Here is a 25,182-nt window from a genome sequence, read left to right on the forward strand (position 1 = left end):
TCCTTGGCATACTGTCCCTCACCCCACTCCAGTCTCTGTTCAGTACCTAAAAAATTAGTCAATACAGTACTCAATTCAACTTTGCAAGTCACATTTGAAAAATGGGGCAGAATCAGCTGACCAAAACCTAAAATGAATAAAAGTTATAAAATAAAAAACTCTCAATGTCTGCTTATAAATTGAAGCGGCCAAAGCCAAATGCTGGTTCAGCAGTGTATTAGGGTCATGACTAGACCAGCTCCCATTCATATTTTCCTAATCAATGCCTGAAACTTTCCAAAGAGTTTGCTTCTATGACATTACTTGGTAACTTGTACTGGTGGTCTGTAACTCTGTGAACCTGTGTTTACCTATTTACTTTGTGAACCTAGCGGCATCCAATCCGAATGTTTGTTAGGTGTTCTCACTTGGGTTGATATCTTCTTCACCGGATTTGTGAAGTATGAGAGTGTACCTGGTGGCCAATATAGGGAATGGGGGTAGGAGGGATGATGTACAAGGATGTATGAGGTACCAGTATAAGGGGATGGGGATGAGGTATGAGCAGTACCTGATACCAGTATAGGGGGAGAAAGGCTGAGGTATGAGGGAGAACCTGGTGTCAGTACAGGAGAGAATGGGTGAAGTATGAGGGGGGGTACCTGGTACCACTATAGGGCACAAGAGGTGAGGTATAAAGGAAGGGGCGGCGGGTACCTGGTGCCGAGGCGACGAGTTCGGAGGCCGAGGAAGACACTTCGGATGAGCTTGCCGAAGGAGGCAGCGTTGACGGGGTCGAGCTTATGGTCAGCACAGTGACGGAGGTAGTGGTTGTAGAGGGTCGACCTGGGCAGACTCACACCCTCGGCCGTCTCGTAGTTGTCCATCAGCCACTGCACCTGTACACGCACCAACCGCATCTTAATTAACAGCATCACCCCCTCAACATCACAAACTCTCAACTCTACTTGTGTCATTTTACAATTACATATATTAATTAATAAACATTAAAATACTGTACCGTACTTTATTTTGTAATGCTGTTATGAAGTTATATGTAATGAGTTTTTTTTTTAACCAAAGTCAGGGGAAGGGACGGGTAAGAGTGAGGTAAGGTTGGGTCTGGTCAAGCACCTACACAAATGCGGGTCAGGTCAGGTTGGGCGTGGGCAGGTGTCAGCCTAGTCAGGTGTGATTCGGGATAAGTGTGAGTCTGGAAAGGTGTAGGTTGGGATCGATGTGAGTTTTTTTTTTGGGGGGGGGAGGGGGGGTTGTGGGCCTAAGCAGGTGTGAGTCTTGGCAGGTGTGGGTCAGGACAAGTGTGAGCATGCAACCCGTCCTCAGGCTAGGCTCGTTAGAGGAGCGGCCGCACAGTATAAATTGATGAATGCCGAGACTCGTTCATCAATTTTAACATAGTGCGCAATAAAAACGGTTTGTTCTCATATATAAATTATTACAGTATTATTATTAGGTTTGTTTAGGTGGGTGAGGCATTTACAGCAACCCGTCCTCAGACCAAGTCTATTCTATCCAGCGGTCGACCCCAACGATACACTCATCAATTTTAACATGCTGTTCATTCAAAACAGAAATTGTCTCAAATATAATTAATATTGTTATTTACTGTGCATACTTAGGCATTGGTTAGGTTAGGTGTTCAAGTTCTGTTGGCGATTACACATTTGTAGTACGCGGGTGAACATTTACCACGTTGTGGTTTGAACAAAAGTTGTCAGCGAAGCACTTGTTCTGGAAGTGTTCGGACGTCGTTAATTATGCAATTCATTCTCATAAACAAAAGCCAAAGTCCATTCCATGCACCTGCCAAGAATGTAAAATCATCATTGCTATGTACTCTCTTGACCCCCAATGTACCTTCTTGTATATAAATAAATAAATATATAGTTGGATTGGAAATATATAAATATATATTATAATCAAGTTGAGCTTCGGAACGTGGGCCAGAGGTTCCCAACAGAACAGGGTGTCCCAGTAGTACAGTCGGGTTCGTTCTCTACTCATTCTCGTGAATTCCAGTAGGGACAGAAAGTGTTTGGCAAATTTCCTATTACCTAATGCGGCCGTTCACCTAGCAGTAAGTAGGTACCTGGTAGTTAGTTAGCTTGTTGTGGGGGTTGCATCCTGGGAAGGGTCAGTAATTCAACCTTTGGGGGGGAGGGGGGACGTCGATATAAGGCTACGTGTATAGATTCACTCGGGCTGCCTGTCCCCCTACACAATGATATAAGTCTACATGTATAGATTCACTAGGGCTGCCTGTCCTCCTACACAATGATATAAGTCTACATGTATAGATTCACTAGGGCTGTCTGTCCCCCTACACAATGAAATAATGTATCTGTGGGTCATATGGGTTCTCAGTTTCCACCTATGTCCCCTTGTGGGAGTACCACTCATGTTAAATAATTGTTCTTTATCTACCTTTATCTTTATCCTCGTAACTCATGCTTCTTGGTTCTGGGACTAGCCTAGTGGCATACCTCTAAACTTTCTCCAACTTCGTCTTGTGCTTGACAAGGTACGGGCTCCATGCTGGGGCCGCATACTCCAGGATTGGCCTTACAAATGTGGTATACAAGGTTCTGAAGGATTCCTTACACAGGTTCTTGAAGGCAGTTCTAATGTTAGCCAGTCTGGCATTCGCCGCTGATGTTATTCTTTTGATGTGAGCTTCAGGAGACAGGTCTGGCGTGATATCAACTCCTAGATCTTTCTCTCTGCCAGTTTCGTGAAGGACTTCATCTCCTATTACCCCGTTAGGGGTCCATAGAATTACCCAAATCTACCTAAATCCCCCAAATCCTGCTAGCATTACGTAAGTAATGAAGAAATATGGTATATTTACTCACTATAATGTTGGTGCTGAATGCAGAACATGATAAAACCTATTTTTATTCTAAAATAATTTAATTGCATAACGAAATTAGGAGTAAATATGTAGTAGGTGACGCCATAGGAAGTCGACGGTCCAAGCGACAATGTTGTGGAGCGACTTATCTAAGATATATGGTCGCCTGGAGAGTGTTTGCTGGCATAGCAGCCTCCCGTACACAGTGATCTAGTCGTCGCACTTCTTGGCTCAAATTGTCGCAAATTTAATTGGTGATATTAACAAGTACAATGCGCATTTATAATAATATATTTCATAAATAGACACAAAATATTTAATATTTACTTTAAAAATCGTGTTTGGAAGTTAAAGCAAATCCACAGGACAATAATTTTGTCATATTGATACTAACGTTATTCGTTGGTATGTGTTCGCTACTTAAACTACTCATGTCCTTTTCGCTCATAGAACACCGAATCCTACACGCTCTCTGAGATAGATAGATAGATAGATATTATATATATATATATATATATATATATATATATATATATATATATATATATATATATATTGTGACGATAATCTCCTTCAAGAGATTGAGCCTGCTCTTCCCTTCATAATTACGTCGTCACAATTATATAAAAGACTATGGAAGAAATGTCAAACAACGACAACAACACCAGCACCAGCAAGGCTTGCCAGGGTGAGCAGAAACGTATGCATCCAGCCACCTGTTCGAACTCCAACCACCAAACTACCCGTTGATCGCTACGGCTCCGCTGATTGGTCGCCGGTCTGGCTGCACCTGCACTCGCCCCAATACTACCTGATGTCTGGGGTCGCCCCAACATCAGTCCTCAGAATGTTCCGTGCTTTCGTAGCCAGCACTCCTCCCAGCTAGACGTTAGCGTGTACTGAGAGAGGTGGTGGCTTTAAGCCAATATTCCAGCACCTCCCACTTAACTTTTGTGTTGCACTTCTTGTTATTTTGCCTTAACGTAACTTTTCATTGTGTCATTTAAGTATTCTTATTATTTTGATTCATTGATTTTATTATACATATTTGTTTGTGCATTATTTTCATGTTTTGATTTATTTAACGTAATTAAAATTTCATTGTTAAAGTTTTACTTGTGTTTTGTGTGTCTTCTCCTTACCTTACCACAGACGAAGTTCCAGTTTTTCTATTTTTTTTATAACTATGTGACGAGGCCATACCCCTAGCCTTAAACAGCCGAACACCAACGCGTTACCGTCACAAGTTATATGGGGGCCTGTCCTAGGAGCTTCACTCAGGTACTGGTGCCAAGTGGTAATTTATGGTAAGCGTATTTAACTCTGTTAACGTAGCTTTACCATTTTTCATTCAATTTCATTTTTTATAAGGTGCGGTGTATTGTGCATTACGAGAGTAACATATAGTGAAGGTGAGACAACTTTGGATTACGTGGTGACTGTAGGCCGCAGTCATACTCTTAATTGGTCATCTCTCCCTCCTTGTTATTACTCGTATTTACCATCTATGTCCCTTGAATATTTCTCATTCTGACAGATCATCATATTGGTACCCTGGTACTGTGGTCTGCCCCGGGTCAAGAGTACCCAATCTTCTGCAATCTGACTGTAGGAGGACAAAGAGGGCCATAGTTCCTCTAGCTCGAACTTTAGTTGCTGAATTGGGACCTCAGCAGCAGTTCTCGTCACCAGTTGACACCTCGCACCCCTACACGTCAGTCAGAGATGATGATACATACAACGGTAGGGAATTAGCTTATTTTTTCAGAGCACAAAAGTTCGCTAATTCTGTAAGTGTCATATTAAATTCAGTGGGAAAAACTTGCTTTATGTCCTATAGAGACTTGGCAAGGTATGCCTACATCCTTGGACTACCAATTTTACTTTTGAAGCATTTAACTGTTTCATTTGTTTTCGAAACTTTGTTTCATTTGTTAGTAGGATTTTCTTGCCCTTATTCTCTTACATGAGTACCGGGTACAAGATTTCCTGCGCCCTTGATTTAATTTAATATCTTTCACTTAACGTTAATTGTTAAAGATCACACAGGATAGGTACCAGTTGCCACGTTGTCCTGTTTCTGACATTTCATTATTGAACATTCGTGTACCTTTATTTGCTAATTTCACCATGTTTCGTCTCCAAACTTTCCGTGCAAATCCAGCAGGTGAAATAGGGACTTTGAGTCGTGCCAAGAGGACTGAACTACAAACTCTTGCACATGAGTATCAACTAGAAGTTCCCTACCAAGCCAACAAAAATGACCTACACAACCTGTTGCTGGATTACTATTTAGAGCAAGGTAAGATAGACTCTGAAACTCATGAAACTTACTATATTGCAGAGAAAACTGACTTGGCTACGATGAAACTTAAACTAGAGCTGGCTAAGATTGAACGTGAGCAGCAAAGAGAAGCAGCTACCATACGAAGGGAAGAACAAGAACGCGAAGCTGCCTTGAGGAGAGAAGAACACGAACGTGGACTCGCCCTCCACGAACGTGAGGTCGCCTTGCTCCATGAACGTGAGAGAGTACAGCTTGAAACAAAACAACGCGAGTTGGAAATACAACGCGAACATGACAAGCAACAAGCAACTCTGGCTCTAGAGTGTCGTCAACGTGAAATCGCCTTGGAAACTTCACACTTCACTCAACGCCAACAAGCTACTGCCAATCTTCCCGTCAGTTTTAATATATCACATGCAAGTAAGTTAATGCCATCCTTTGTAGAAGCAGAAGTTGATGTGTTTTTTACCACCTTTGAAACCCTTGCTAATCAACTCAGTTGGCCTGTCGACCAATGGGCCACACTTCTCAGAGTCCATCTTACAGGTAGAGCTGCAGTCACACTCAGTACTTTGGCGTCTGAGAATGACTACTACACTCTGAAACAAGCAGTGTTGGACGCCTACCTCCTCTCTACTGAAAGTTATAGAAGGAAATTCCGTGACCACCTGAAGGCAAGTACCACTACCTTCCTCGAGTTTGCTAACACGAAACGGAGGTATTTCATGAAATGGCTGGAAGCAGCACATGTCTCTACTTTTACAGAACTCGTCAACCTGATGCTTGTTGAAGAATTCTTGAGACGTGTGCCGCCTCCTGTCCGCCTCTACTTAGCAGATAAAGAAGAAACCGACTACCTGAAGTGTGCTAAGTCGGCTGACACTTACAGCCTCATCCACCGGCTGACACCTGAACCATCCTCCAGTAAGAAGTCGTGGTACAGTTACGAGAAGGTGAGCCCCGATCAAGCTGGTTCACAACTGTACTGCAAGTATTGTAGACTCTATGGACATACCATAGACAAGTGTGGTAAGTCTCAATACAAGGGAACCACTGACCAACAACGACCCAAACCAACTCCTCCTAAGTCCGGTAAGCCTGTGATGAATGTTGGTGTTGATGTTAATGATCTTTCTCTTTTCAGTAACCACCTGTATACTGGAACTGTCTCTGCCAACGGTTCAAATCCGGAGGGACGTTTCAAATTGAAGATCTTGAGGGACACAGCGGCTCTACAATCGATCATCTTGAAGTCGGCTGTGCCCAACATAGTCTACACCGGGGAAACAGTCTTCATCACTGACCTCACTGCTACCACTCCATACCCTCTCGCCAGAGTCCACCTGAATTGTCCCTACGTGAACGGGGAAGTCCAAGTCGCCGTCAGGGAAAAGCCTTTTCCCATGCCTGGAGTGCAACTTCTCCTAGGCAACGACTTGGCAGAAGACCTGCAACCGACCAACCTGATCGTCATGGACAAACCCCAGGTGTGTAACTCTGTGCCAATAAATCCTATTCTCGAGTATGTTCCAGCAGAGGTTCAAGAGAGTGATGATGTTTCTCCTCCGGTTCTCGTGACCACCCGTGCACAAGCCGCACGTCCACAGCCAGCTGACTCTACTGCTACCGCTGTCCCTCAAGACCCTCAGAAACTACCCCCGCATCTGACCAAGTTGGAGTTCCGTAAGTTGCAGAGGGAAGATCTTACTTTAACACCATTGTTTTTCCAGGCTGAGACTCAACCCGACAGTATTCCTGGGTTCTTCCTAGAGAACGACTTGCTCTACCGCAGATATAGACCCAGTAAACTGAAGGAGGACGACGATTGGGCCAACACCGAACAACTTGTGATTCCCACCAGCCTGCGGCCCACTATTCTACACCTGGCCCACGGAGCATTCTCCCACTACGGCTTCAACAAGACTTACCATGGGATTCGTCAAGACTACTACTGGCCAGGTATGGTAAACAACGTCAAACAGTACGTAAAACAGTGTCATACATGTCAGAGGGCAGGCAAACCGAACGTCTCCATTCCCAGAGCACCACTGATTCCCATACAGGTGCCTGCGGAACCTTTCCACAGACTCATAATAGACTGTGTTGGTCCTTTACCTCGGACCAGTTCAGGTAACGCCTACATCCTAACCATCCTGTGTCCTACCACCAGATTTCCCATAGCAGTTCCAGTGAAGAACATCACGGCTGCTACGGTTATCAAACATCTATTGAAGATCTTCACTCAATACGGATTTCCCAGGGAGATTCAAAGTGACTGTGGCACCAACTTCACCAGTGATCTCTTCAAAAGGACACTGGAGGAGTTCAACATCAAACAGGTATTGTCCAGCCCCTATCATCCTGCTTCACAGGGTTCTCTTGAACGTAGTCATCAGACCATCAAAGCACTCTTGAAAAAGTTTTGTAGTGAAACCTCAAAGGATTGGGATAAGCAGATTGACCTAATAATGTGTATTTTCAGAAGTCTCCCCAATGAGTCCCTAGGAGTATCTCCTTATGAGATGCTCTACGGCCGTAAGTGCCGTACTCCCCTTAAGGCTTTCAAAGACTCTCTCAGAGATGCCACCTTCAGTGAGCATCAGAATGTGCCCCAGTTTCTTCAAAACCTTCAGCACATTCTAGAGAGAGTCCACCGCTTTGCCCATGATAATCTATTGAAAGCCCAGGTGAGAATGAAGACTCATTACGACCAGACCAGCAAAGTAAGAAAATTCAAGCCGGGAGACTTCGTCCTTGCTTATTTCCCTATCCCAGGTTCACCTTTACAAAACAGATTTTCAGGACCCTACTGCGTCAAAGAGTGCAGGAATAATAATAATTATGTGATAGAGACTCCAGATAGGCGGCGGAAGACCCAGCTGTGCCACGTCAACCTCCTGAAGCAATATAATGGTACTCCTCCCACTGTCTTGATTAATTGTTCTACCTTCACAGAACCCTACATCCACAGTGAGACCATCCCGGCTTCTTCTCCCGAAAGCACTGACAAGGAGTCGGCGCTTTCTAATTCCAAAATCCTTAATGATCTTCCCAAATGCTTTCAGGATAATAATCGTGCTCCTATGCCCTCTTCTAATTCCACTCTCACCTCGTCAGATAAGCCCTTCATCCTCCATGTCGACGCCAATGGTACCGACGTGGGTGGTGTCGTGATGCAGCAACGAGGCGAGAAGAATACACCTGTCAGCGACTACTGCTACAAGGATCTACGGAACAATTGGCAAGGAGCTACTCTTCCTCATCCTGAAGCTTCAGCACTTCACTCCACACCTGAAAAGTGCTCGGTCCACCATCAATACGGACCACACCACCCTACACCTCCTGCAGCACGCCCACTTCTCATCTCAACGTCTTCTACTATGGGCTTGCTACCTGCAGAAATTCAACCTGGAGACACGCTATATCAAGGGTTCTGACAACACCATAGCCGATGCCCTCTCCAGAGTTTATGAAGTAGAAGCGACTCCATCCATTACTCCACCACATAACGACGTACTTCTTCCAGAACCGCAGGCTTCGGGGGAGAGTTGTGACGATAATCTCCTTCAAGAGATTGAGCCTGCTCTTCCCTTCATAATTACGTCGTCACAATTATATAAAAGACTATGGAAGAAATGTCAAACAACGACAACAACACCAGCACCAGCAAGGCTTGCCAGGGTGAGCAGAAACGTATGCATCCAGCCACCTGTTCGAACTCCAACCACCAAACTACCCGTTGATCGCTACGGCTCCGCTGATTGGTCGCCGGTCTGGCTGCACCTGCACTCGCCCCAATACTACCTGATGTCTGGGGTCGCCCCAACATCAGTCCTCAGAATGTTCCGTGCTTTCGTAGCCAGCACTCCTCCCAGCTAGACGTTAGCGTGTACTGAGAGAGGTGGTGGCTTTAAGCCAATATTCCAGCACCTCCCACTTAACTTTTGTGTTGCACTTCTTATTATTTTGCCTTAACGTAACTTTTCATTGTGTCATTTAAGTATTCTTATTATTTTGATTGATTGATTTTATTATACATATTTGTTTGTGCATTATTTTCATGTTTTGATTTATTTAACGTAATTAAAATTTCATTGTTAAAGTTTACTTGTGTTTTGTGTGTCTTCTCCTTACCTTACCACAGACGAAGTTCCAGTTTTTCTATTTTTTTTATAACTATGTGACGAGGCCATACCCCTAGCCTTAAACAGCCGAACACCAACGCGTTACCGTCACAATATATATATATATATATATATATATATATATATATATATATATATATTATAGAGATTCACAGATAAAGATTATATTTGTATATGTTATCAGAGAAGCAGAGATAAAATAGTTTTTGTGAATCCATCACAGTGATTATACCTTATTAGAGAGTAAAGATATTCATATTTTAAACAAGATTTCTATCGAATTCCATCCCTATCGAATGGAACTACGACCTTTCAAAGATCAATGTTAATTTAACCTAGATATTGTAATAAACGAAGTTTTCTATGTCATCATAAAGAGAGAAATATAAGCTGCATGTTAAGACTTTGGCGTAAATATAACTGAAGTGAAAGTGAAGATATATGCCTTTTTATAGTTACTTGATGGCCTATAGTTACAGTCTTAACATGCAGCTTATATTTCTGTCTTTATGATGACATAGAAAACTTTGTTTATTTCAATATCCAGATTAAATTGACATTGATCTTTGAATGGTCGTAGTTCTCTTCGATAGGGAGAGCGTCGGCTAAGAAACCTTGTTTAAAATATGAATATCTTTCCTCTCTAATAAGGTATAATCTCTGTGATTTACAAAACCTATTGTGAACAATTTATGAATACGTCTTTGAGGTCGACCGCTGGATGGATTGTACTGGTCTAAGGACGGGTTGAATTGTGAGTTGTATGTAAACCGTTTTTCCATTCATAAACAGGGGGTTTGGCGGGTACATGGAATGGACTTTGGCCTTTGTTTACGAGGATGGGCTGTTTATAGCAGCCCGTCCTCCAAACAGACCCAAAAGTGAGTCAATGTACCCGCCAAACCCCCTGTTTATGAATGAAAAGCGGTTTACACACGACTCACAATTGATTTTGTTCGAACACTTCCGGAACAAGTGCATCACTGACGAATTTTGTTCGAACCACAATGTTGTAAATGCTTCACCCATATACTACAAATACAAATAATCGCCAACAGAAGCTAATCACCTAACCTAACCTATGTCTATATATATGCACAATATGCTAATATATTAAAATATTAATTTATATTTAAGAAAATTCCCGTTTTGAATGAACAGCATGTAAAAAATTATGAATGTGTCTGTGGGGTCGACCGCTGGATGTAATGGACTTGAGTTGCAATGTACTTGAGTAGAGTACTTGAGTACTCTACAAGTACAAGTACTTGAGTAGAGTACTACTAAAGTAATGGACTTGAGTACAAAGATTCAAGCTCGTTGATCCAGCTGCCGAACCCCCTGTTTATGAATGAAAAGCAGTTTGATGAATGCGTCTGGAGAGGAAGGCCGCTGCTGTAAATAGCCTAGTGTGAGGATGGGTTGTTTACAGACATGTAATTCGAGCAGAGGACGTCGGTGAAGCACTGCTCGATAAATGTACATATGTCATCATTTGTGAGTCGTGTGTAAACCGTTTTTCATTCACCATAAACCAGCTGCAACCAGGGGGGGGTAGCAGTTGGCTTAAGCATTTGGCCTTTGTTGATGAGGACGGGCTGGGAGGTGTGGGCCGGGGCAGATGTGGGTCAGGACAAGTGCGAGCCTGGGCAGGTGTAAGTTGGAAGAGATGTGAGCCTAGGCAGAGGTGAACCTAGGCAAGCATGAGCCTGGACAGGTATGAGCTTAGGCAGGTGTGAGCCGAGAGAGGTATGAGTTTGGGCAGGTGTGGGCCGAGAAGGGTATGAGTTTGGGCAGGTGTGAGCCGAGAAAGGTATGAGTTTGGGCAGGTGTGGGCCGAGAAGGGTATGAGTTTGGGCAGGTGTGGGCCGAGAAGGGTATGAGTTTGGGCAGGTGTGAGCCGAGAAAGGTATGAGTTTGGGCAGGTGTGAGCCGAGACAGGTGTTGGCCTGGAAGGGTAAGGGTCGGGACAGATGTGAGCCTGAGCAGCAATCTAACCTGCTTTGAAAGGGAAAGTGCATACCAAGCAGTACTCAAGGCGGGACAGCACAAGTGTTTTGTATAGAAAGATCATTGTGGTGGAATTCCTGGATTTGAACGTTCCCATAATAGATCCTATACTTTTTCTGGCTGATGTTATATTTACTTTATCATGCTCACTATACGTTAGGTCGTCTATCATCATTATCCCCAGAGCCTTTACATGTTGTTTTCCTTCCATAAAGAGATCTGGTTATATCTTGTACCCTATATTTCGTTTAAGTTCTGTATTTTTAGCATACCTAAGTATCTGGATTTTTTTTCTGTTAAAACATCATATTATTTTCTGTTGCCCAATTGAAGATTTTAATGATATCAGTTTGTAGTTTCGTTTCAGAAGTAATTTTCGTGCTGATTTTTGTGTTGTCCGCATTGGATGACACAAAGCTGTCATTTATTTTTGTCTGTATCTGGTATCAACCTGTCCTAAGGGAGGAGGTAACCCACTTCGAAACCACTACAAAAACCCTAACAGTTACTCCATGGTTGGGTTAAGGTTACATTAGGTTTCATAATGTTTCGTTAGGTTAATAGGGCGTATTATTCTCAAACATATAAAATATGAAATTCAAAAACTATTGGAGTGTCGCCTATAATTGAATTTATAGAAAACCGAATTCTCCAGAGCCTTTCAAAGAAAACAAGTTAAGGATAGACTTTATATTTTAATCCAACAACTTATCACATGAGAATATTCTCTGCTTAGGACAAAGGTTCACTTGCCAGTTTACACGTAGACAATTAGTGGAACCATAATATGCTTTCAGATCATCACAAATATCCCAGTTAGCGTGAGAATGGGATTGGTGTCTTGTGGTAATCAAATACCTGTGCAAAGTCTGTGAATACAACATCTGCATTTAGTTTTCTTATAATGGTTCTGTGCTTTAATCATAGTGGTTGAGTAACTGTGAAAGGTAGGATCCTCCTGCTCTAAATCCATGTTGACCTGGATTATGAATTTCATTGTTTTCCATAAAACTGGATATTGATCACTCTTTCAAAATCTTTAATTATGTGATGTTAATGGGACAGGTCTATAGCCAACGCTTTGCTACCTCCCTTGTGTAGGGGAGCTATATCTCCTAATTTAAGTGCCTGTGGTATCTCACCATTGCCTAGGATTTTTCTCCGCGCAACGCTGAGCGCTTGTATTAACGGTACTTTGCATTTCTTTATAAATATGGAGTTCCAGGAGTTGCGACCCGGGAGTGAGTGCATGGGCATATGCACTCAAACCATATCATTCGAGGTTTGCTTAGCTCGTGTTAATATCAGTTATATTGTCCGAGTTTTGGGTATCGTTCATAAACAAAAAAAAGTTGTCTGGATCTTCCACTTTCACGTTGTTTATTGAGGTGCTAAACAGAGTCCTTATACAGAACTGTTCTTTTAGGATTTTGCTTGCTTCTTTATCTTCTGTGTATGACTCATTTGTTGGAGGTATAGGTCTATTACTGGTAAAGTTTTTTTTTATTTTAACTTTGCATATGGGAAAGAGAATATTCGATTTTTCTTACCTTTTGTGTGACTTTCTATTCTATTTGGATATGTCTTTAGTCTGGTAAAATCGCTTTAGCTTCTGTTCTATTTCTTCAATCCCCTTGTGTTTGTCGGGAGAGATATGGGCTTTGACGTGTGTGGGCCAGGACAGATGTGTAGGCTCTAGGCAGGCGTGGGTCGGGACAGATGTGGGCGTGGACAGGCGTGGGTCGGGGCAGATGTGAGCCTGGGCAGGTGTGGGTCGGGACAGATGTGGGCCTGGACAGACGTGGATCGGGACAGATGTGAGCCTAGGCAGGCGTGGGTCGGGACAGATGTGAGCCTGGGCAGGTGTGGGGTCGGGACAGATGTGAGCCTGGGCAGGTGTGGGGTCGGGACAGATGTGAGCCTAGGCAGGTGTGGGGTCGGGACAGATGTGAGCCTGGGCAGGTGTGGGGTCGGGACAGATGTGAGCCTAGGCAGGTGTGGGTCGGGACAGATGTGAGCCTAGGCAGGTGTGGGGTCGGGACAGATGTGAGCCTGGGCAGGTGTGGGGTCGGGACAGATGTGAGCCTGGGCAGGTGTGGGTCGGGACAGGTGTGGGCGGTGGTCACTCACCGTGGCCGGGGAGACACGTGTGGCGTGGGCTAGGTTGGCTTGGGCGTCAGCGTCGAGCGTAGGGGTACCTGCGCTTACCATGTAGGTGACGCCCTCATCCTGAAGGAGGGCGCAGGACGCCGACGGAGGCAGCAACGGCAGGCGGTGCGCAGCAGGAGTCAGGGTCGGGCCGTGGGTGAGAGGAAGTCACACAGTGCAGCGCAAGGCAGGCAGACAGGCAGGCAGGCAGGCAGGCAGACAGACAGCAGGCAAGAGAATCAGTCTGCTGTTATTTTACACTCCAACACAGATCAGAAAGCACTTTCACAAATACACAAACGATTTTATTGATAAGAAACACGCACGCACGCACGCACACACACACACACACACACACACACACACACACACACACACACACACACACACACACACACACACGTTAAAACATTGTCATCAAAGTAGACTATTCACTTGCCAGCTGACATATGAGAAGTGCACAAAATCCACACACACACACACATTATTGTGCCGTTCCTGCTGGACAAACCCAGTACTAATGCAGCACACCTACACCACTCACGTCAAACTACTTACTTCCACCACCACCATCTGAAATCAAATTCTCAGAAGAGACGAAGGAGAATAGGAGTGAGGAGGAGGAGGATTAGCACCCGAGAAAGACACCCTTCATCACCATCACATAAGTGGCGGCAAGTCTCGTAGCGCCGCTCATTCTTACCTTAATTATTCACAAAGCTTGACAAAAATATCGATTGAGGGGTTGCCCGGGTAGTGGCCGCATCAACAACAGGCAGTTGCCGGGCAGCAGAAGGCGGAGTGAGGTTGGGGCGGGGCAGGGCAGCAAGGGGAGAGGGGGAAGAAGTCCTTGGTTGGGAAAGGCTTGTAAGGGTGAAGCGGGGCAGGGCAAGGTGGGACGGGAAGGGGGAAGGGTTTGATTGCGGAGAGTTTGGGCGGGGCGGGACAGGAAGGGGAAGGGAAAGGTTTCGCTGGGGAGAGTTTGGGCGGGGCGGGGCGGGGTGGGACAGGAAGGGGAAGGGAAAGGTTTCGCTGGGGAGAGTTTGGGCGGGGCGGGGCGGGGGTGATGCTACGCCGAGGACGTTGCCATAGCTACACCACCACCACCCGGCCTCACTACGCTCCTCCACCAATCACGTCGATACATTATCCCCCAATTGCAACTTGCTAAATACATTTCATCCCCGTGCAAGTGCATGAAGGCACGTCCCATTGTTTCCGTCCCCAGGGTGATCCCGCCCTGGCGACCCACTCTGCTAACTCGCGCTGCTTGTTTGCTAACTTAGTCTTGCTAAAGGTTAAATTGTTCCCTCAATATTCCCGAACTGCAGCCCCCCCCCCTTTCCCCGTGCCCCCCCCTCCACCAACCCTACAGAAAATGATTACGATCTATTTGTCAAACGTTTCACTATATTATTATATTTTGTACATTGACATAAAATTCGTGAATTGATTTTCTAAACCTTCCGTTATGTTGTTGTAAATCATTCCATTCATAAAGACATTTGAAGAAAGCAAACCTCATTAAGGCAGTCCTTTCTTAATGTCCCCTTAAAGTTGATCTTTCTAATTTTAACATTAAGGAATGATTAAGTTTATTAAAGAAGACATTTTTAATGTTTCCGTTAGGGCAATTCCTCTTGAAATTTTCTCATCGTTAATATAATTGCTAAACTGATAGCTATCTACATCACAATCTTAAAGACACTTTATTGGGCCAAAAAAAAAAATTATAAAAGGCACTATTTGGTAAACAGAAGGCTACTGTATAACCACAAACACTAAACAAAGGGTAATTCATATTTAATTTATATCTTGAATGCTGAGCCTCTTGTTGAGCGATTGTGGTTCAATTATTGAAATATTTGATCATACCCTATCTCTGTTGATTATAAATATTTTGTTTAAAGCTTGGAAGAAATTATATTTACAAAAAATTATGTATAACGAAATCAGTATGTATGAGAAAATCTTTTGGAACTATGCGGTGGACTTGAACACGCGTCTCGGGTCACCTCAGACGCGCGCTTCAATAAATATATTAATAACAGGTGCAAGGCGATTCTTGATCACTTTCTGCCATTACAATCAACAGGAGCAGAATCACTGCGCCGTGGACTATGCATTTGGACTGGTCGGTACGGCGACAGCCAATGCCTCCTGCAGCATTGGCATTCGATCCCCGAGGTTCAAGTGGTTGGGCACCCTTCCTCGTATATCCCAGCTATTATTCGTCCATATTCTTTTGAAGTAGGCAGAGGACGCGATGACTCGGCACACCGCGTGAAAAACCTGTCCTCTTAAAAAGAACGTCGCTTTTGGCTGTTTGCCCGTATGGCCGAATATGGACGTAATTTGAAAGTGAAAAAAATGAAAATAAATTTGGGATTTTTTTTGTCAACAACAGTAAGTTAAGGGTCCTCTGATAGGTTAGGTGGGCAGGAAATTCTCATGAAGTTTCAAAACGGTCTGAAAAACGTTAATGGAAAGTTTTCTTTTCTAAGCTTGCCGAGTAAGCCGGACGACTCAAACAGAAAACGGAACAGTACGTCACTTTTGTGAGTCGATTTCATTTCAAATTACGTCCAAATTTGGCCATAGCGCGCATATGAGCGAAAAGTGACGTTATTTTTAAGAGGACGGGTTGCTCACCACTCTCACTCTTGGCCAGTTTCGTTATCCCTCAAGGTTACCATATTGTTGCTTCAAGTTCTACTTTACATTGCCTTAAGTTCTACGTTACATCGCCTAATGACAACTATCTTAACTGAACTTACGGGTGCGCAGATAAACATGCGCGGACAGCATGCCGGAGACTCACGTTGACGCATATACGTGAACAAAACGCGTGTGGACTGACGTTTTAAACATTCAATATACTAACTACTACTACTGTTTTGCGTCGAGTTTAGCCATTCTGTGGAGCGTTCTGCCTGGCCCATCATTTCTTGTGGTTGTGCTGCCTGTTATCGCAGGGATAAACATCTACAACTGCCTTGATCATCCTTGTAAACATACCCGCGATGCCCATTAACATTCACCCGTCAACACCAGGCCGGGTAATTTTAGTGTTGTCTCAGTAATCATATTAACATAACATTCATAATTGCGTTAATTTCGGTACTCTGATACGTGCTGAAGTGACAAACATAAATACTGATATTTAACATTCAGACAATTGCCCTCCCCCCTCGTCATGATATTGTTGGTACAATTAAAATGTTTATATAAACTGAGAATCCAGGTAATTAACCAGCCAGCAGTGTTTAGACCATAGGTAATTAACCTACCACGTTAATTACAGCCAACCAAAATTAACAATTATGTGGTAATTAGTATATTAGCACTAATATAGTTAAATCACTCTAGTCCACAATAACTACCTGCCAGCCCACAATACCGACCGACCAGCCCACAATAACGACCTGCCAGCCCACAATAACGACCTGCCAGCCCACAATACCGACCTGCCAGCCCACAATACCGACCTGCCAGCCCACAATACCGACCTGCCAGCCCACAATACCGACCTGCCAGCCCACAATACCGACCTGCCAGCCCACAATAACGACCTGCCAGCCCACAATACCGACCTGCCAGCCCACAATACCGACCTGCCAGCCCACAATAACGACCTGCCAGCCCACAATAACGACCGACCAGCCCACAATAACGACCTGCCAGTCCACAATAACGACCAGCCAGCCCACAATAACGACCTACCAGCCCACAATAACGACCTGCCAGCCCACAATAACGACCTGCCAGCCCACAATACCGACCTGCCAGCCCACAATACCGACCTGCCAGACCACAATAACGACCTGCCAGCCCACAATACCGACCTGCCAGCCCACAATACCGACCTGCCAGCCCACAATAACGACCTGCCAGCCCACAATAATGACCTGCCAGCCCACAATAACGACCTGCCAGCCCACAATACCGACCTGCCAGCCCACAATACCGACCTGCCAGCCCACAATAACGACCTGCCAGCCCACAATAACGACCGACCAGCCCACAATAACGACCTGCCAGTCCACAATAACGACCAGCCAGCCCACAATAACGACCTACCAGCCCACAATAACGACCTGCCAGCCCACAATACCGATCTGCCAGCCCACAATAACGACCTGCCAGCCAACAATAACGACCTGCCAGTCCACGATAATGAGCTACCAGCCCACAATAACGACCTGCCAGCCCACAATAACGACCTACCAGCCCACAATAACGATCTACCAGCCCACAATAACAACCTGCCAGCCCACAATAACAACCTACCAGCCCACAATAACGACCAGCCAGCCCACAATAACGACCTACCAGCCCACAATAACGACCTGCCAGCCCACAATAACGACCTACCAGCCCACAATAATGACCTACCAGCCCACAATAACGACCTGCCAGCCCACAATAATGACCTACCAGCCCACAATAATGACCTACCAGCCCACAATAATGACCTACCAGTCCACAATAATGACCTACCAGCCCACAATAATGACCTACCAGTCCACAATAATGACCTACCAGTCCACAATAATGACCTACCAGCCCACAATAATGACCTACCAGTCCACAATAATGACCTACCAGCCCACAATAATGACCTACCAGTCCACAATAATGACCTACCAGCCCACAATAATGACCTACCAGTCCACAATAATGACCTACCAGCCCACAATAATGACCTACCAGCCCACAATAATGACCTACCAGTCCACAATAATGACCGACCAGCCCACAATAACGACCAGCCAGCCCACAATAACGACCTACCAGCCCACAATAATGACCTACCAGCCCCACAATAATGACCTACCAGCCCACAATAATGATCTACCAGCCCCACAATAATGACCTACCAGCCCACAATAATGACCTACCAGCCCACAATAACGACCTACCAGCCCACAATAATGACCTACCAGCCCCACAATAATGACCTACCAGCGCACAATAATGATCTACCAGCCCCACAATAATGACCTACCAGCCCACAATAATGACCTACCAGCCCACAATAATGACCTACCAGCCCACAATAATGACCTACCAGCCCCACAATAACGACCTACCAGCCCACAATAATGACCTACCAGCCCCACAATAATGACCTACCAGCCCACAATAATGATCTACCAGCCCCACAATAATGACCTACCAGCCCACAATAATGACCTACCAGCCCACAATAACGACCTACCAGCCCACAATAATGACCTACCAGCCCACAATAATGACCTACCAGCCCACAATAATGACCTACCAGCCCCACAATAATGACCTACCAGCCCACAATAATGACCTACCAGTCCACAATAATGACCTACCTGCCCACAATAATGACCTACCAGCTCCACAATAATGACCTACCTGCCCACAATAACGACCTACCAGCCCACAATAACGACCAGACTTCCACTTCTTAAGAAACACCACCACCACCCCTAACACCACCACCACCACCCCTAACACCATCACCACCCCTAACACCACCACCACCACCCCTAACACCATCACCACCCCTAACACCACCACCACCACCACCCCTAACACCACCACCACAACCCCTAACACCACCACCACCACCCCTAACACCACCACTACCACCCCTAACACCACCACCACCACCACCCATAACACCACCACCACCACCCCCAACACCACCACCACCACCACCCCTAACACCACCACCACCACCACCCCTAACACCACCACCACCACCCCTAACACCACCACTACCACCACCCCTAACACCATCACCACCACCACCACCACCACCCCTAACACCACCACCACCACCACCCCTAACACCACCACCACCACCACCACCACCACCCCTAACACCACCACCACCACCCCTAACACCACCACCCCTAACACCACCACTACCACCACCCCTAACACTACCACCACCACCACCCCTAACACCACCACCACCACCCCTAACACCACCATCACCACCACCACCACCCCTAACACCACCACCACCACTCCTAACACCACCACCCCTAACACCACCACCCCTAACACCACCACCACCCCTAACACCACCACCACCACCCCTAACACCACCACCACCCCTAACACCTACAACCACAACCTGCTCCCTCCCGAATATCAGCGCACCGCAATAAATAACATGTTTTTAATGAGAGCCATTTTTATAGAGCATATTATCAACACCATCAACAGCGGAGCCCTCGTGTTTGTGTCAACCAGACACCGCTTATGTGACACCAGCGTCTCTCCTCTTATCTACAGGGCTCCATCACCTTTGATGGGAGCTCTGTGTCACTCACCTTTTATGGCTGTGTGTGGGTCACCCATGGTGGGAGTGTGTGGGTCACCCATGGTGGGAGTGTGTGGGTCACCCATGGTGGGAGTGGTGGGAGTGTGTGGGTCACCCATGGTGAGGCTGTGTGGGTCACCCATGATAGAACTGTATGGGTCACCCATGATAGAACTGTGTGATTGACCCATGACAGGTCAAGTATATCAGGGGGGGGGGGTGAGCTTAGTGTAAGGGAGGGTGTATATAAAAATCTAGATATTTTTATTGCTTTAAATATATTAATTTACGTTACCACATATAATATTATAACTGACGCCCTTCTCGCAATCTAGCAGTCTACCTCTCTACCAGCGGACTCCAAACTGGTAGAGCGTCTCCATGGGACTCAACGAGGTGCCTGCAATCCACGTATTTGATTAAACACATGACAGGGCGCGCACACAACATGGAAGTAAATCATTCGCCAGTAAATGAACCCTTCCCTTCCCCCCACCATAACAATGGGAGCCTCTGAGGGTGGCGGGCGGTGACGCTGCCCCTCTGAGGGTGGCGGGCGGTGACGCTGCCCCTCTGAGGGTGGCGGGCGGTGACGCTGCCCCTCTGAGGGTTGGCGGGCGGTGACGCTGCCCCTCTGAGGGTTGGCGGGCGGTGACGCTGCCCCTCTGAGGGTTGGCGGGCGGTGACGCTGCCCCTCTGAGGGTGGTGGGCTGACGCTGCCCCTCTGAGGGTTGGCGGGCGGTGACGCTGCCCCTCTGAGGGTTGGCGGGCGGTGACGCTGCCCCTCTGAGGGTGGCGGGCTGACGCTGCCCCTCTGAGGGTGGCGGGCGGTGACGCTGCCCCTCTGAGGGTGGCGGGCGGTGACGCTGCCCCTCTGAGGGTTGGCGGGCGGTGACGCTGCCCCTCTGAGGGTTGGCGGGCGGTGACGCTGCCCCTCTGAGGGTTGGCGGGCGGTGACGCTGCCCCTCTGAGGGTGGTGGGCTGACGCTGCCCCTCTGAGGGTTGGCGGGCGGTGACGCTGCCCCTCTGAGGGTTGGCGGGCGGTGACGCTGCCCCTCTGAGGGTTGGCGGGCGGTGACGCTGCCCCTCTGAGGGTGGTGGGCTGACGCTGCCCCTCTGAGGGTGGTGGGCTGACGCTGTCCCTCTGAGGGTGGCGGGCGGCGACGCTGCACCTCTGAGGGTGGTGGGGGTGTCGCTGCCCCTCTGAGGGTGGTGGGCTGACGCTGCCCCTCTGAGGGTGGTGGGCGGTGACGCTGCCCCTCTGAGGGTGGCGGACGGTGACGCTGCCCCTCTGAGGGTGGTGGGCTGACGCTGCCCCTCTGAGGGTGGCGGGCGGTGACGCTGCCCCTCTGATATGGGTGGCGGGCGGTGACGCTGCCCCTCTGAGGGTGGCGGGCTGACGCTGCCCCTCTGAGGGTGGCGGGCGGTGACGCTGCCCCTCTGAGGGTGGCGGGCTGACGCTGCCCCTCTGAGGGTTGGCGGGCGGTGACGCTGCACCTCTGAGGGTGGCGGGCGGTGACGCTGCCCCTCTGAGGGTGGCGGGCGGTGACGCTGCCCCTCTGAGGGTGGCGGGCGGTGACGCTGCCCCTCTGAGGGTGGCGGGCGGTGACGCTGCACCTCACGAAAGCGCGCGAAAGCTGGACAACGCTAAACATACACTCTCTCCCCTATTGCCAACTGGATACGTTGACAGTGACAAAGGTTGTTCAATTTAATGGTTTACCCTCCATCATGGCACCCGCTAAATGCCACTTAAGTGCCACATGACACACCATCACGGTCTCGTGGCACACGACAAATGACACATTTAACACAGTGCCACACGCCACTATGCATAAGCTTGCACACAAGACGAGGCGCACACTAGTAAGTTCACTATTCAAGACACAGGTACAAGGGGGACCTGTATCATGCAAGATAAGAGGGCAGGGCATATGATTAGTTACGAGAAATGATGTCCAATCACTAAGGAGTCTAGCCAACGATTTACGTTGACTCGTAAGTCTTCGTAAGTCGTTGGCTTATAACTTACGACCATCGTAACCAATGTGGCCATTGGACTAGAGTGGAACAAGACCATTTATGCCATAAGAAGCGGGTATATCTGTGTATGAAGCGTGCTAGAGACACCGTAGCGAGGTCAACACGCCAGCAGGCTATTGAAGCTTCCCATTTCTGGTTGTGATGATATGAAGGCCATTGATAACTATCGTACTTTTGTGAAGAGTAGGACGACAGAACTGTCTGTCTCTCTCTCGTCATTATTCACATATGGCCGGATATATCAGAGTGCAGCAGTACGTGACAGACAGGAACCGAGACAGGAGGGTATGTCCAGTTGACAGGGTTTTCTGAGGTATACAAAAGTTAACTGGAATTTATTCCAGTTAACTTATGTTGCAAAGTAACAGCAAAACCGTAACTGAGCTCAGCAAAACTTCACGTTTACATTTAGTAAAAGCAGCTACAGGCAATGTTGGCTTTGTGTAGATAGGAGAGTGAGGTATTATAAGTGTTTATAGTCACCCTGGCCTCGGGGTGATGGCCAGAGTGATTTCCCCCCAATTTCTGTCCGTGTTTCGTCTCCTTTCAAATGTGTTTCCACTCGGCCTTTCACGCACGTTAAATATTTAAATTTACGTTTGAAATGATGCTGTCATTTGATATACATGAGGCATTATTTTATTCTCTTTATTTGGAATGAATTTGGCTTGTGAATCATTTCGTTTTTTGTTGCCAGCTGAACTCTTATATGTTATTACAGTTAAGGGGGTACTCAACAAGGGGGTGGTCTCTGCGCCCCTTGTCACCCAAACATACGAGACCAAACTACGACCTTCGAACAAGGTTTAACACATCCCCAACAAGTTATAACAATATTACAAAGTTGTGACACATTTTTAATTCGTCATAAAAAAACGTTATAACAAGATGCAACAACTTTATTACAAGTTGTAACAAGGGAATCATAGGGACCGTTATGTTGTGTGTTTGCAGCGATTAATGCCCACCAACTCCAATATACTCGTCTCTTCACTCTGCTTCCTTCATGCATATTAATTTATTGCGCAGGACTTTGCAACTTTTTCTGCACGCTGGTTCCCTTTACTTTTTGGCGCTGTACACTGCTTTAGAGATTATATATATATATATATATATATATATATATATATATATATATATATATATATATATATATATATATATATATATATATATATATATATATATGCGAACAAGCCTGAATGGTCCCCAGGACATATGCAACTGAAAACTCACACCCCAGAAGTGACTCGAACCCATACTCCCAGAAGCAACGCAACTGGTATGTACAAGACGCCTTAATCCACTTGACCATCACGACCGGACATAATGAGGTGATAGCCGAGGCTATATGAACCACCCCACCGCCGGCACTCGGATAGTTATCTTGGGCATAGCATTTTACCAAATCACCTCATTCTTTGGGGCACACGTGAGGAACACAAATGCGAACAAGCCTGAAACCTGTAGTATTCAGGCTTGTTCGCATTTGTGAAACCTGGGTATTCAGGCTTGTTCGCATTTGTGTTCCTCACGTGTGCCCCAAAGAATGAGGTGATTTGGTAAAATGCTATGCCCAAGATAACTATCCGAGTGCCGGCGGTGGGGTGGTTCATATAGCCTCGGCTATCACCTCATTATGTCCGGTCGTGATGGTCAAGTGGATTAAGGCGTCTTGTACATACCAGTTGCGTTGCTTCTGGGAGTATGGGTTCGAGTCACTTCTGGGGTGTGAGTTTTCAGTTATATATATATATATATATATATATATATATATATATATATATATATATATATATATATATATATATATATATATATATATATGTATATATATATATATATATATATATATATATATATATATATATATACCCATGGTGGGAGTGGGTATATATATATATATATATATATATATATATATATATATATATATATATATATATATATTAATTTATTTATTTATTTACACACACGACCCCTCTATGACACTATAGTATATAAACATAAACAAGAGCTACAGCTCTAGAATCAAATAAATCTACGGCATTCTCCCATAACATTTCAATACATCACGAGTGATTTAAGTAACCATATGAAGAAAAAAAAACAGATTGCCTCGTCGTCACAAGTTGTAATTGCTCTAATCTGGGATTAGTTGAACCTTTTTATTTGATTACATTTGTCTTTGTGAAGGAAATGTGTTTGAAGGGTCGGAATATTTATGGAGGGTGTTGAGCCACACTAACTCTTAACCGGACTCACTGACCTACATTATCCTAACAGAATCACTGCATCGTCCTCGGACCGGACACAACAATCCTCCAACATACTAGGATACGCTTAGCTCGCCTCGTACCCGGAAACACTGTTTACCCTCCTTCCCTCAATAGGACAAATTAACCCTCCTTATCCGTACTCATGAGCCCTCGTATATATAAACACTGACCCGCTTATCCGGATGCAGGAACACTCCTATACAGACGTTGACCCTCCCTCTTATCCGGATACAGGGGAACACGTTGACGGACACCAACTCTCCCTCTCATCTAGATAAGAGGGCCACTATACCTCTCTTTTCCTCAGTCAGTAGCGATTGATATTTCTGTTTACGGGCTTCAAGATCCCCATGACGATAACCTCACCCCAGACGGTCCGCGTCCTCCGCCCCACGACCGTGCCCGCTCCCACACCCAAACACCCACTGGAATGGGTCAGCAGAAAATAACATTATGTTTAACAGTGATCAATTCTAAGTAATTAGGTACGGTAAAAATGAGGATCTTAAACATAACACAGGGTACAAAACACAATATAAATCTACCCATGGTAGGAAAACAGCATGTAAAGGATTTGGGAATAATGATGTCTGACGACCAAACGTTTAGAGAGCCTAACCAAGTAAATATTGCGTCAGCCAGGAAAATGATAGGATGGATTACGAGAACTTTCAAAATCCAGGGATCCCATCACGATGGTTGTACTCTTCAAGTCACTTGTGTTGTCCCGTCTTGAGTACTCAGTACTCACTTCCCCCTTCAGAGCGGGAGAGATTGCTGAAATAGAGGGAATACAGAGAACATATACGGCACGCATAGACGAGATAAAGCACCTAAATTATTGGAAATATATATATATATATATATATATATATATATATATATATATATATATATATATATATATATATATATATATATATATATATATATATATATATGTCGTACCTAGTAGCCAGAACGCACTTCTCAGCCTACTATGCAAGGCCCGATTTGCCTAATAAGCCAAGTTTTCCTGAATTAATATATTTTCTCTAATCTTTTTCTTATGAAATGATAAAGCTACCCATTTCATAATGTATGACGTCAATTTTTTTTTATTTTAGTTA

General features: G+C 45.7%; 1 protein-coding gene across 3 annotated transcripts in view; it reads right to left on the reverse strand.

Annotated features, from left to right (window-relative positions):
* The window catches only part of LOC123759301 (DNA-binding protein RFX2), a 236,900-nt gene that overhangs the window by 21,687 nt on the left and 190,031 nt on the right, over nt 1-25,182 (reverse strand). For all 3 annotated transcript variants that reach the window (XM_069335036.1, XM_069335037.1, XM_069335038.1), the window contains 2 exons: nt 13,424-13,522; nt 697-878 (listed from right to left, as the gene is read on the reverse strand). In XM_069335036.1, coding sequence (XP_069191137.1) covers nt 697-878; nt 13,424-13,522 — 281 coding nt within the window. The remainder of the gene's footprint in view (nt 1-696; nt 879-13,423; nt 13,523-25,182) is intronic.

This window comes from Procambarus clarkii, chromosome 32 (assembly GCF_040958095.1).
Source record: "Procambarus clarkii isolate CNS0578487 chromosome 32, FALCON_Pclarkii_2.0, whole genome shotgun sequence".
NCBI lineage: Eukaryota > Metazoa > Arthropoda > Malacostraca > Decapoda > Cambaridae > Procambarus > Procambarus clarkii.